This window comes from Acartia tonsa, chromosome 6, assembly GCF_053477335.1.
Source record: "Acartia tonsa isolate MP-2025a chromosome 6, ASM5347733v1, whole genome shotgun sequence".
Taxonomy (NCBI): Eukaryota; Metazoa; Arthropoda; class Copepoda; order Calanoida; family Acartiidae; genus Acartia; species Acartia tonsa.
Window position 1 is genome coordinate 53,079,501 of NC_137265.1, and position 10,546 is coordinate 53,090,046.

Below are 10,546 nucleotides of genomic sequence, written 5' to 3' on the forward strand. Positions count from 1 at the left end.
ACTGTTTACAGATTTCCTAAAATCATATTTTCTAATTTTAAAAGCAAAGATAATAAAATTATCCGATTGATCTGATTTTTGGAATGCGGATTCCTAGGACAATAAATACAATATTTTCTGCGAAGCATCTCTATAATCAAGTCCTTAAGAATGTAAATACGTTCTTAAGCAATATCATGTATTTAAGCAGTTTTTCAGCAAATTTACTTACATTTTGGTTCGACTTTTATACAATTATTGTCAAATGTCCAGGTTGTTGCTTCCTTTATTCCAGGGACAAGGCATAGGACATCTGATTTCCAGGGAAGGATTAATTTTATACCTCAAATACAATCCACTTTCAGTCATTAGATACAGTCTCAATCTGATGTTGATATTCTCTTCTTATCTTTACCAGGAAGCTTTACCATAGTCTTCTGCAATAGGCATTGAACAATTGGTAGAAAAAAGAATACACTCAGGTAGTTGATATACGTTGGCTTAGCTGATTGGCTTGCCAGGACTTGATCAATAAACTGCAAAGAAAAATAACAAGATTAATTTTCTTGAGAGTTTATGCATTTGGTAGCAAGTTTAAAGATCATTCCATAAAAAAATATTCTTTTAATTGCAAATTATAAATGTTTTAAATATGTGAAAATATGGTGCCACAAAAAACACAATAAATTATGGTGCTACAAAATATAACCCGGAGTTTACTAGCAAATTTTTTAAATTAAATACAAATATAATGACTTTTACCTAGTCAGGGATTGCAGATTTCTTAAATAGGAGCTTTTTCATCATCACACTTTGCAAGTTGAACTTTTTAATCTTAAAAGGAAATAAACTTGGTAAGTAAAAAAAACATTATTTTCTTTCTTTTTCAAAAATCTTTAAAATGATAAATTTTCATTCAATATTAAATAATCATTGTACCTTACTCAAAAACCACTATTGTTTTCGGGCTTTTGCAGGTATACAGATAGAACAAGATGATTCCAGATACAATCAGGTACAACTAAAAGATTTAAATATTCTTTATTAACTATAACTTTTAATTGTCTTTCTATTTTTTTGAAATATCTTGAATCTTTTTTACATTGCATATTAACGGCAATTTTGATAATACATAAATTAACAAAAAATGTATAATATAATCAAACAAACCTCAGAATTCCTTTAAATGTCCTCTAAGGGCTCAAATGTTACAGGTAACAGGAAAACTTCATTTTCTAAATACAATATAATCTTTTCCAATTTTCTGTTTTTTATAAAGTAAAAGTTTTTTAACAATGATTTTAAACAAATATTGAAATTGCGTTATGACCATTTTGGTCCTGCTTTAATGCTAAAATTACTTTTTCTTTTTAAAGATTTACATAATATGAAATAAATACTTACAACTTCCGTGGCCTGGCTAAGCAGCTCCTCTTTGCTATCCACAGCGGGAGGATATATGCCGGCAAGTTCACGGAATCCAGGTAATGTCTTTAAAGTCTGAAATTAGTAGCCATTATTGTCTTTTCTAGCTAATTATGAATTTCAAACGATAAAAACATGTACATTACTAATTCTGGATCCATCTTCTGGAGTTGTTTCAAATGTTGGAGGTAGCAGGTAATTTTCTCCACACCTAAAACAGCATCAGTTGGACATTTGACACTGCCGGGCGGAAGAAAAATTACCTGCAACCTCACTCCGGGTTTAACTATTGGCAGAACTTGAGGGATAGTCTAGTGATGACACACCCTCTTGCTATGCATTTACAAACATAAATATTTTTATTTATTTGATATTTTTGAAATTACTTTGTGTACTTCAAGACTTATTTAAAGTGTACTGCTAACGTAAAATGCAAGAAATGCAATAATATTTTTTATTAACAAAAATTGACGGGGCACAATGGCCCAAAACTGGATAAAACATTAAAATAAAAATGGTGTAAAATATTCCATAATATTAAGATAAAACTGGTTTTATAAAATTAGGATAAAACTGAATGAATGTTTTTTATAGAATAAAACTTCGGCAAATAAAAGTGTTTTTACATATAAAAATAACATAAAATTCACATGTTTATTAACGTTTATTTATCACATTTGTACAAGTACATTAAATCTGCTCTCTTGGCTGCTTGGTTTAAGATCTCTGGAAGTGTCAGCTCGTCCTCAGTGACAATGATTGCAATGTTGCGGACAGGACGGCGGGTCTGGCGGGTGCCTGCCTCATTGGCATTCTTGTATTCAACCATAACTGAACGAATGACTCCATCCTTGCTGGTAAACACCTCAGAAATTATCCCAAGCTTAAAATTCTGATTTCCGACAAACTTCTCCCCTTCTGACTTGCAGAAAACAACGACATCTCCAACTTTAGGTTGCTGCGTCGTCTTGTCAAATCTAGCGGCTTTTGGGATGTAGTCAGCAATCTTCTCAGTAGTCCAAACCTTCCACCATGACTCATAGACTTGGTCTAATTGAGCCAATAGTTTTGTCGGTTTATCTACACACACAGGGGAATTTAAGCTTCTATTACTAGCTCTGCCAAACATTAATCTGCTGGGGGTGATCAAGTCAATGTGATCAAGCTCGCTGGTTTTAGATCCAATACGAATAGGCAGATTATTTAACTCGTTACATACAAATGACAGAGCAGTTTCATAGGCCAAAATACTCAGTTTAACTCCACCAAATGTCAAGAAAAACAGCTTTTTAACCTCAGCAATAGATCTCTCAACAACACCTTGATAATTTGAACCACCAGTTGGTCCAACCTGATACTTGATTCCAATGGTATGCTTACCATTTAATGTTCTGGTCAACCTGGTCACATTTAACTCCATCCTGTTACACGCTGACTTTAACTGGCTACCTGGATCAATGTAGATCATGTCTGGAACACAGTGGTTGTGGCAGAATCTTGAAAAACACTGTAAGAAAGCCTCTGTGGAATAATCTTGCATGATGTGAGCGGCTAGGGCACCAGATCCAGGGTCACGGAAAATGGCCGCCCAAACTTTAACAGATGAACGATGGTTATGCTCACATCTGGCAATAAATGGTCCGCAGAGATCCACTTGGGTGTTAAAAAAGGGTGGTGCTACAGTTATCCTATTTTCATGAACAGGACCCATTTTTACCTCCAACAGTCTGGCCTTTCTTTTTACACACAGCTGGCATCCTAGTCTGATTTCCTTTGCCAGATTTCTACCTCCAATAATGAAGGCAATATATCTGGATTCAAGGAGAGTGTGTTGAGTCCCTCTATGGTTGACAAGATTTTCATGGACATGTTTCATAATTGCATATGAAATTGGGCTGTACCTGTCCAATACAGGTCTAACAAATGTAAGTGGCCGTAGGTCTGGGAAAACATTTTCAGGATCCAAAATATTCTGTCCATCAAGAATTCTGCCAGTGTAGTAAATGATTCCGTCCCTTTCGACAGTGCCAGAAATGTCCTTTGACTTAGTAAACTTCTTTACTTCAGCAGTTCCGATACGGAAAAAGTAGTCTTCAGCAGCTTTAATTTCCACAGAACTCAAACAATCCTTCATATTGACATTATTTGGTAGTTTTCCGCTTATATCCTTTGACTTGCTTAAGAGCCACAAACCAAATATTTTTAAATAACAGCATCCTTGTATTGTCCTCCACCAACCATAACGATTAGGGTCAATAACATACTTGCCATATTCATATCTAGCGGTCAACTCATCCTGCAGGCTAACATTAACAGAAATAGACTTAATTTCTTTTCCAACCTGTTCTTTATCTTCCTTAGTCAGTTGGATACTCTGAACCTTTTTAATTGGCCAGTCATCAGGACTCAGGTACATCCATTCCTTTCCTCTTTGCCAGGCAGATTCTGGCCCAATGTCTTCAATTGTTACTCCTGGACGGGTTCCAGTATCAGCCACATTTAACGCAGTTTCAACATGATACCACTGGTCCCTGGAACTGAACCTCAGGATTTCAACAACAGCATTTCTTACACCAATGGACATTGGGCGGCTATCTTGATTTAACCAGGAAAGTACAACAGAGCTGTCGCTAACAAAATATGTATTATTGATTTTGCCTCTGTAGTTATTTATTATGACCTTGGATAATACAGCCCCCATGACGGAAGCCTTTAACTCAGCACATGGGATGGTTGAACCTGTGATAATCTTGAATTTGCCAGCAATTAGTTTAACAGTAACCTCGCCATCCGTTGATATGTGTCTTGCATGGCCAGAAGCAATAGCTATATCTTTACTTGCATCAACACTAATAATCAAATCAACACTATCTTTACCAGCAGCCGAACGGGGAAACTTTATCTTCGGCAGCTGTTGCATCAATTCCAAGTTCTTAACCCACTTGTCCAGGTACTTATCAGGTAATCCATCATCCCATCCTACTTGTAAGTCGATTATTTCTCTGTAGTCAAGCTTAAAGTTTCCAGTAACAGGGGAAACTAAACCCAAAGGATCAAAGCTGCGAGCAATGTGGGACAGAATAGTCCTTTTAGTGAAGTATCTACGAAGTGCTTCCTTAAGGTCTCCACTAACAGGGTCAGGTCTTTTTCCACGCTTGCACTTGCCAAAATACAACGGCTTTTCTTCAAGAGACAGGACATCTTCCTCTGGTGCCCAGGTGTAGCCAAGGATTGAAACATTTACACCATCTGAAGAGACTTTTTCATCAGGTTTTTGTCCAGACAAGACAAAACTTTTAACTTCCATATTGGCAAGGTCCAAGGTAAAATTGATACCATTAATAACTTCTACTCTATCCTCAATGGTATCCATAGCATCATTGGCATCATCCACATAACACTTTTCTATCAGCACCTCAGCTCCTAGTGTATATTCAGGATGATTTAGTTTACAATAATTGGCAACTTGTGTAATACCTTTAGTTGTTTGGTTGCCGGAACTAATTACACCATAAATAATGGTTAGCATACATCTTTCCTCCACTGGTTTACTCGGGTCAAGTTCATCAATCCAAAGATATTTATGCCACCTGTAACTCTTTGGGTCAAGCTTTATCTGATTGTATGCCATTTTAATATCGCAGCAGAAAGCATACACACCACTCCTGAAGTTCACCAAGAGATTAAGGATTTTTTCCAATCTGTTACTGCCCTTAGCCAGACAGTTATTAAGACTTTTGCCGGTGGTAGAGTTGCTGGATGCATCAAAGACTGTTCTTACTGGTGTGCTTAAACTGCCTTCCTTGTGAACAGTTCGCCAGGGCAGATAATAACAGCCTTTATTCTTTTCCATTTCAAGTTGTATTTCTGGCGGTAGTTCTGACACTCTACAGGAATAACCATTTTCAACCAACTTATTGTGTGACTTTAGAACCTCTTGCCTTTTTTCAGGATTTCCCTGCAATTGTTTCATTTGACTTTTTAGGATAGCCAAAGCAACATGATGATTTTCTCCTAGCTCAACATCAGGGTCACAAATGAATGGAAGTGTACCAACGACCTTTTTTTTCCTCAGGTGCAAATTTGACAGATTGACTGATTATCTCATCCTCCCTCTCCTCTTTTAGGCTCTGATGCTCCAGTTGGTTGCCCTTCTTACAGGTAGGGCAGCCTCTGCAGTTAATACATCTATAGGGGGCTTCTGTTCCAACACCTTCCAGCTCAAAGTATCGTCTTTCCATCATTTTAGCATGATTTATTGAATGTTGCGTTTCTGTCAGTCCAGCCATATCTTCAACAACATCCATATCTTTTGTTGGCATATCAACACTCCAGTCCAGAGATGACCACAATGCACGTTTATGGCTCTGATAGGCTCTTAATTCACAGGTTAAAAATGCTGCTGACCCCATAAAATTGGCAGCATGGGCAGCTAGTCTCCAGGCTTCATGGGGTCGTTGGCATGCCTGTCCCACCATGACTGCAGATCATTTAAATCAACATTACTGTCCATTCGAAGGCATCTATGGCAAACTTTTTTGGAGGTAGCCAACTTTGCCCTCTCCTTTATAGGTGTGTCCAAGAAATTTTTGCAAAAATACAGGTGGGTATGGATGCCGTCACATTCCCCACACACAACGTCGATTGGTGGATAGCCGTCGCCCGTCTGTTGGAGTTGTGGGGTTTTTTGCTTATCTTCTTTTCCATAACTTTTCTCCCGTGTCTTTTTGTCAGTTGGTTTGTTCTCGGCACCCACAGAGAGGACAGTTTCCTTCTCCTTTTTATTTTCTTTCCATTGCTTCTCCACCTTCTTAGTTTTATCTTCACCAGGCAGAGAAATTGCGGGCATGGACAATTGCCAACTAATGTCACTAACTTGTTCAGTAAGAAAAGTGATACATTCATCAAAACATTTGTGTTCATCAATGAGACCCATTCCAGATTTAAATTTTTGGTATCGCCGTCCCAACTCTATCTGGCGCGCGCGGTTTAACAGCTGTTGGACCAATGTGTGAATGTCACTTTTTGTATATAAATAGCTTGTGACGTCATTATTCTCGGCAAATTTCTCAACCTCTAGCAGCTTGGCTTGAACCTTATATAACCAATCTGCTTGTTTTGTCCTCTCAGAATCTTTGTAAGGACATCTGCCGAAATGGAAAAACTCATCCTTGTATTTGTTAAAGATCATGGGAATGTTTCCATACCTTTCTGATAACTTGTCCCAACATCTTTCAATAGTTGTTTCTTGCAGACAAATGGCGGCAGGGAGTCCCTTTAAACATTTTTTTTTCAAAAATTCCAAACGGTCAGAGTTGGTAAGGTCGGGGATAGAACCAACGTAGATTATAAATTGTTGCTTGAAGGTGAAATAATCTAACCCCTTTTCTCCACTGAATTCCGGGACGGTCAGGGACTGGGCCTTATGTTTACTGGTGACACACTTTGTTTTTAGCCCAAAACTTAGTTCTGCTTCTTTTACATAGTCGCGTGTTTGCAAGTATTGTTTATCAAGACTATTTTTAGTTTCTTGAAGCATTGTAGCCGTTTCAACTTCATCAAGCTCAATGGCGTCAACAATTTGTGTGTCAAGCCTCTTAAACAACTCCAAAGTCTCTTTCTGCAACTCTTCAAAATCGTACAGCATCTCCATCAAGTGTGCGTCCGATTCAGGGATCCTATTTGTAATGGCATAGAGTAGCTCCTCCACATTTCCAGCACGCGGGACGTCTGTGGTTTTGGTGGCCTCAAGTCTCATTAATTTTACTTGCCGTGTAGCATCATTCATTTTGTTTGGATTGACAGGGTAAACCCTAATCCCTGTTGGAATATTTCCAGGGGCGGTGGCTGCCGGTGCAATAGCTGGTGGCGGCGCGGCTGCGGCTTCACGTTCAGTTATACTTCTTTCTTAAAGGTGGTCGCAAAGTTTAGTGACCAACGTCCGTATATCATTTAGCAGCGTTGTCGCGGAACCGGCCTTCTCAACAAAGTTTCTATCCTCGGGCGGGTTGGTTTCAAAATGAGCTCGGACGTCACTAAGCAGACTTGCTGATAAATTTAAATCCTCTACAGCACGGTCTAAGACGATGGTTTTATACTCGAAAGAATCATTTCCTTTTTCTTGATGGTTTTAAAAAGGATTTGGGCTTTACAGAGGGACGCGAGTGCCTGTTTTACTTCCCCTTCATAAACCATATTGGGGGTTTTTACACGGACGGTGTGGCTAATTTCAAATTGTTGATTATCTGAGCTAAGTATTGTTTCTTCAACACTATTATCCCATTGTAGGGTGTCCCTACTGCTTTCACTAACGTCAGAACGCGTGGGGGTGCTGGCGGCAGAAAGGGGACCCGACGGGGAACTGGCGGCAGACAGAGGACCAATAGGAGCTCTGGCGGCAGAAAGGGGACGCGACATGGAATTGGCGGCAGACAGGGGACCAATAGGAGCTCTGGCGGCAGAAAGGGGACGCAACGTGGAATTGGCGGCAGACAGGGGACCAATAGGAACGTTGGCGGCAGGCAGGGGGCCAGTGGGGGAACGGGCTAAACTTCTCCGTGATGTAAAGGGGGACGCCGGCAAGTCAGACTCAAAATTAGCGCGCGTTGAAACTGGCGGCCTTGGTGTAGTATGGTTTACGGGATGGGCTCTGTCTCGGCGCAATGGGGGCAAGTTATCCAGCCCAGGGTCTGTAAGTCCAGAGCTTCTCAGGTTCATGGAATTGTCTACTTAATCATGCGGACTTATGGAAAATTAGGGTTATGCCGCTTAAGATCCTTAAAACTGCCGATGTCTCAATCTCAAGTTAGGGCCCACAAGGTTTAACGTCTGCGTTTTGCCCGACAGGCGGTAGCCATATATCGGGCTACCGCATGAGACTAGTGGGTTGGGGCTTTTACGGCCGTTTTTATTGAGCAAGAAAAAGTTCAACTATAAAACAATATAAATAATAATGCAAATTACGTGTGTGATGCTAGCAACCCCGCGGGGGGCGGCTAGTTCGGCTTTAGCTTCGCAGCTGCTGCCAGGTGGGGCTCCCAGGCAGGTCCACCTTCAGTCCTCCAGGTTAAAACGTGGCTGTTAGACTCTTCAAGCTATAATTGACCGAGCTTGGAATAGTTTATTGATTGTCAAATGTCCAGGTTGTTGCTTCCTTTATTCCAGGGACAAGGCATAGGACATCTGATTTCCAGGGAAGGATTAATTTTATACCTCAAATACAATCCACTTTCAGTCATTAGATACAGTCTCAATCTGATGTTGATATTCTCTTCTTATCTTTACCAGGAAGCTTTACCATAGTCTTCTGCAATAGGCATTGAACAATTGGTAGAAAAAAGAATACACTCAGGTAGTTGATATACGTTGGCTTAGCTGATTGGCTTGCCAGGACTTGATCAATAAACTGCAAAGAAAAATAACAAGATTAATTTTCTTGAGAGTTTATGCATTTGGTAGCAAGTTTAAAGACCATTCCATAAAAAAATATTCTTTTAATTGCAAATTATAAATGTTTTAAATATGTGAAAATATGGTGCCACAAAAAACACAATAAATTATGGTGCTACAAAATATAACCCGGAGTTTACTAGCAAATTTTATAAATTAAATACAAATATAATGACTTTTACCTAGTCAGGGATTGCAGATTTCCTAAATAGGAGCTTTTTCATCATCACACTTTGCAAGTTGAACTTTTTAATCTTAAAAGGAAATAAACTTGGTAAGTAAAAAAAACATTATTTTCTTTCTTTTTCAAAAATCTTTAAAATGATAAATTTTCATTCAATATTAAATAATCATTGTACCTTACTCAAAAACCACTATTGTTTTCGGGCTTTTGCAGGTATACAGATAGAACAAGATGATTCCAGATACAATCAGGTACAACTAAAAGATTTAAATATTCTTTATTAACTATAACTTTTAATTGTCTTTCTATTTTTTGAAATATCTTGAATCTTTTTTATATTGCATATTAACGGCAATTTTGATAATACATAAATTAACAAAAAATGTATAATATAATCAAACAAACCTCAGAATTCCTTTAAATGTCCTCTAAGGGCTCAAATGTTACAGGTAACAGGAAAACTTCATTTTCTAAATACAATATAATCTTTTCCAATTTTCTGTTTTTTATAAAGTAAAAGTTTTTTAACAATGATTTTAAACAAATATTGAAATTGCGTTATGACCATTTTGGTCCTGCTTTAATGCTAAAATTACTTTTTCTTTTTAAAGATTTACATAATATGAAATAAATACTTACAACTTCCGTGGCCTGGCTAAGCAGCTCCTCTTTGCTATCCACAGCGGGAGGATATATGCCGGCAAGTTCACGGAATCCAGGTAATGTCTTTAAAGTCTGAAATTAGTAGCCATTATTGTCTTTTCTAGCTAATTATGAATTTCAAACGATAAAAACATGTACATTACTAATTCTGGATCCATCTTCTGGAGTTGTTTCAAATGTTGGAGGTAGCAGGTAATTTTCTCCACACCTAAAACAGCATCAGTTGGACATTTGACAATTATATTCTGATTATTCAGTTCTGACACTCTACAAGTTTAATGTTCTTTTGTCCTACCTTTTCAGAGCTTCGCTTTTAAAGATGTTGTCATCCTTGTTTAAACCCAAATTGGCTAGTTTAGTAATATGTTTAGTCTATAGAATCATCCTAGCTCATGTAAGGATATATAAAAAGTTTCAAAGTTTATCATATCGTATTTTTAATAGTTTTCTACGGATAATTGAATTATATAAATATCTATATAATTTATACAAGCTTTGATTCGGCGAGGCAATATTGGAATGATTAAAGTAAAACAATAAATGGGGAAGGGGGTTAAATAACAATATGTCCCCTGTACCGACTTTCAATTGGGGCTTTGAATATCATCCAATAGCGTCGAAAATATTAACACAAATAAATTTTTTTAGGGATGGAGGTATTTTTAAATTCAAGGGGCTATTTTATTGGGAGGGTGAATGTACCCTCATCCCAAACAGTTTTAAATCTTCCCTGGATGTATAAGAATCTTCATTGTATACGAGAACCATATCGGTTCAGCGAGTTATTAAACCACAGACAGACATTATGTTACTTCTATATTAGGATTGTCCATTTCATTGTTTTAT

The 10,546-nt window shown here is 37.9% G+C and overlaps 1 protein-coding gene and 1 long non-coding RNA gene across 2 annotated transcripts; both read right to left on the bottom strand.

Moving 5' to 3' along the window:
* Positions 1-359: 359 nt before the first annotated feature.
* Positions 360-5,377, bottom strand: LOC145323161 (uncharacterized). Its single transcript, XM_080165555.1, has 4 exons — positions 2,094-5,377; positions 1,546-1,615; positions 1,384-1,479; positions 360-515 (listed from the first exon to the last, which is right to left on the bottom strand). The coding sequence occupies exons 1-4, from the start codon at positions 5,375-5,377 to the stop codon at positions 360-362; spliced, it is 3,606 nt and encodes a 1,201-aa protein (XP_080021681.1).
* A 3,701-nt stretch (positions 5,378-9,078) lies between these two features.
* LOC145323429 (uncharacterized) lies at positions 9,079-9,940 on the bottom strand. Its single transcript, XR_013880971.1, has 3 exons — positions 9,677-9,940; positions 9,443-9,507; positions 9,079-9,294 (listed from the first exon to the last, which is right to left on the bottom strand). It is a non-coding gene; the product is annotated as an uncharacterized LOC145323429 (long non-coding RNA).
* Positions 9,941-10,546: the final 606 nt, after the last annotated feature.

What these genes read in the sequence shown, in the direction of transcription:
- LOC145323161 (XM_080165555.1), bottom strand. Translation starts at nt 5,377, where the DNA reads ATGAAACAATTGCAGGGAAATCCTGAAAAAAGGCAAGAGGTTCTAAAG. An exon ending in ATGGATCCAGAATTAGTAAT is followed by an intron (nt 1,480 to 1,545) that starts GTACATGTTTTT and finishes TACTAATTTCAG; the next exon opens with ACTTTAAAGACATTACCTGG. An exon ending in TTAGCCAGGCCACGGAAGTT is followed by an intron (nt 516 to 1,383) that starts GTAAGTATTTAT and finishes TTTTCTTTGCAG; the next exon opens with TTTATTGATCAAGTCCTGGC.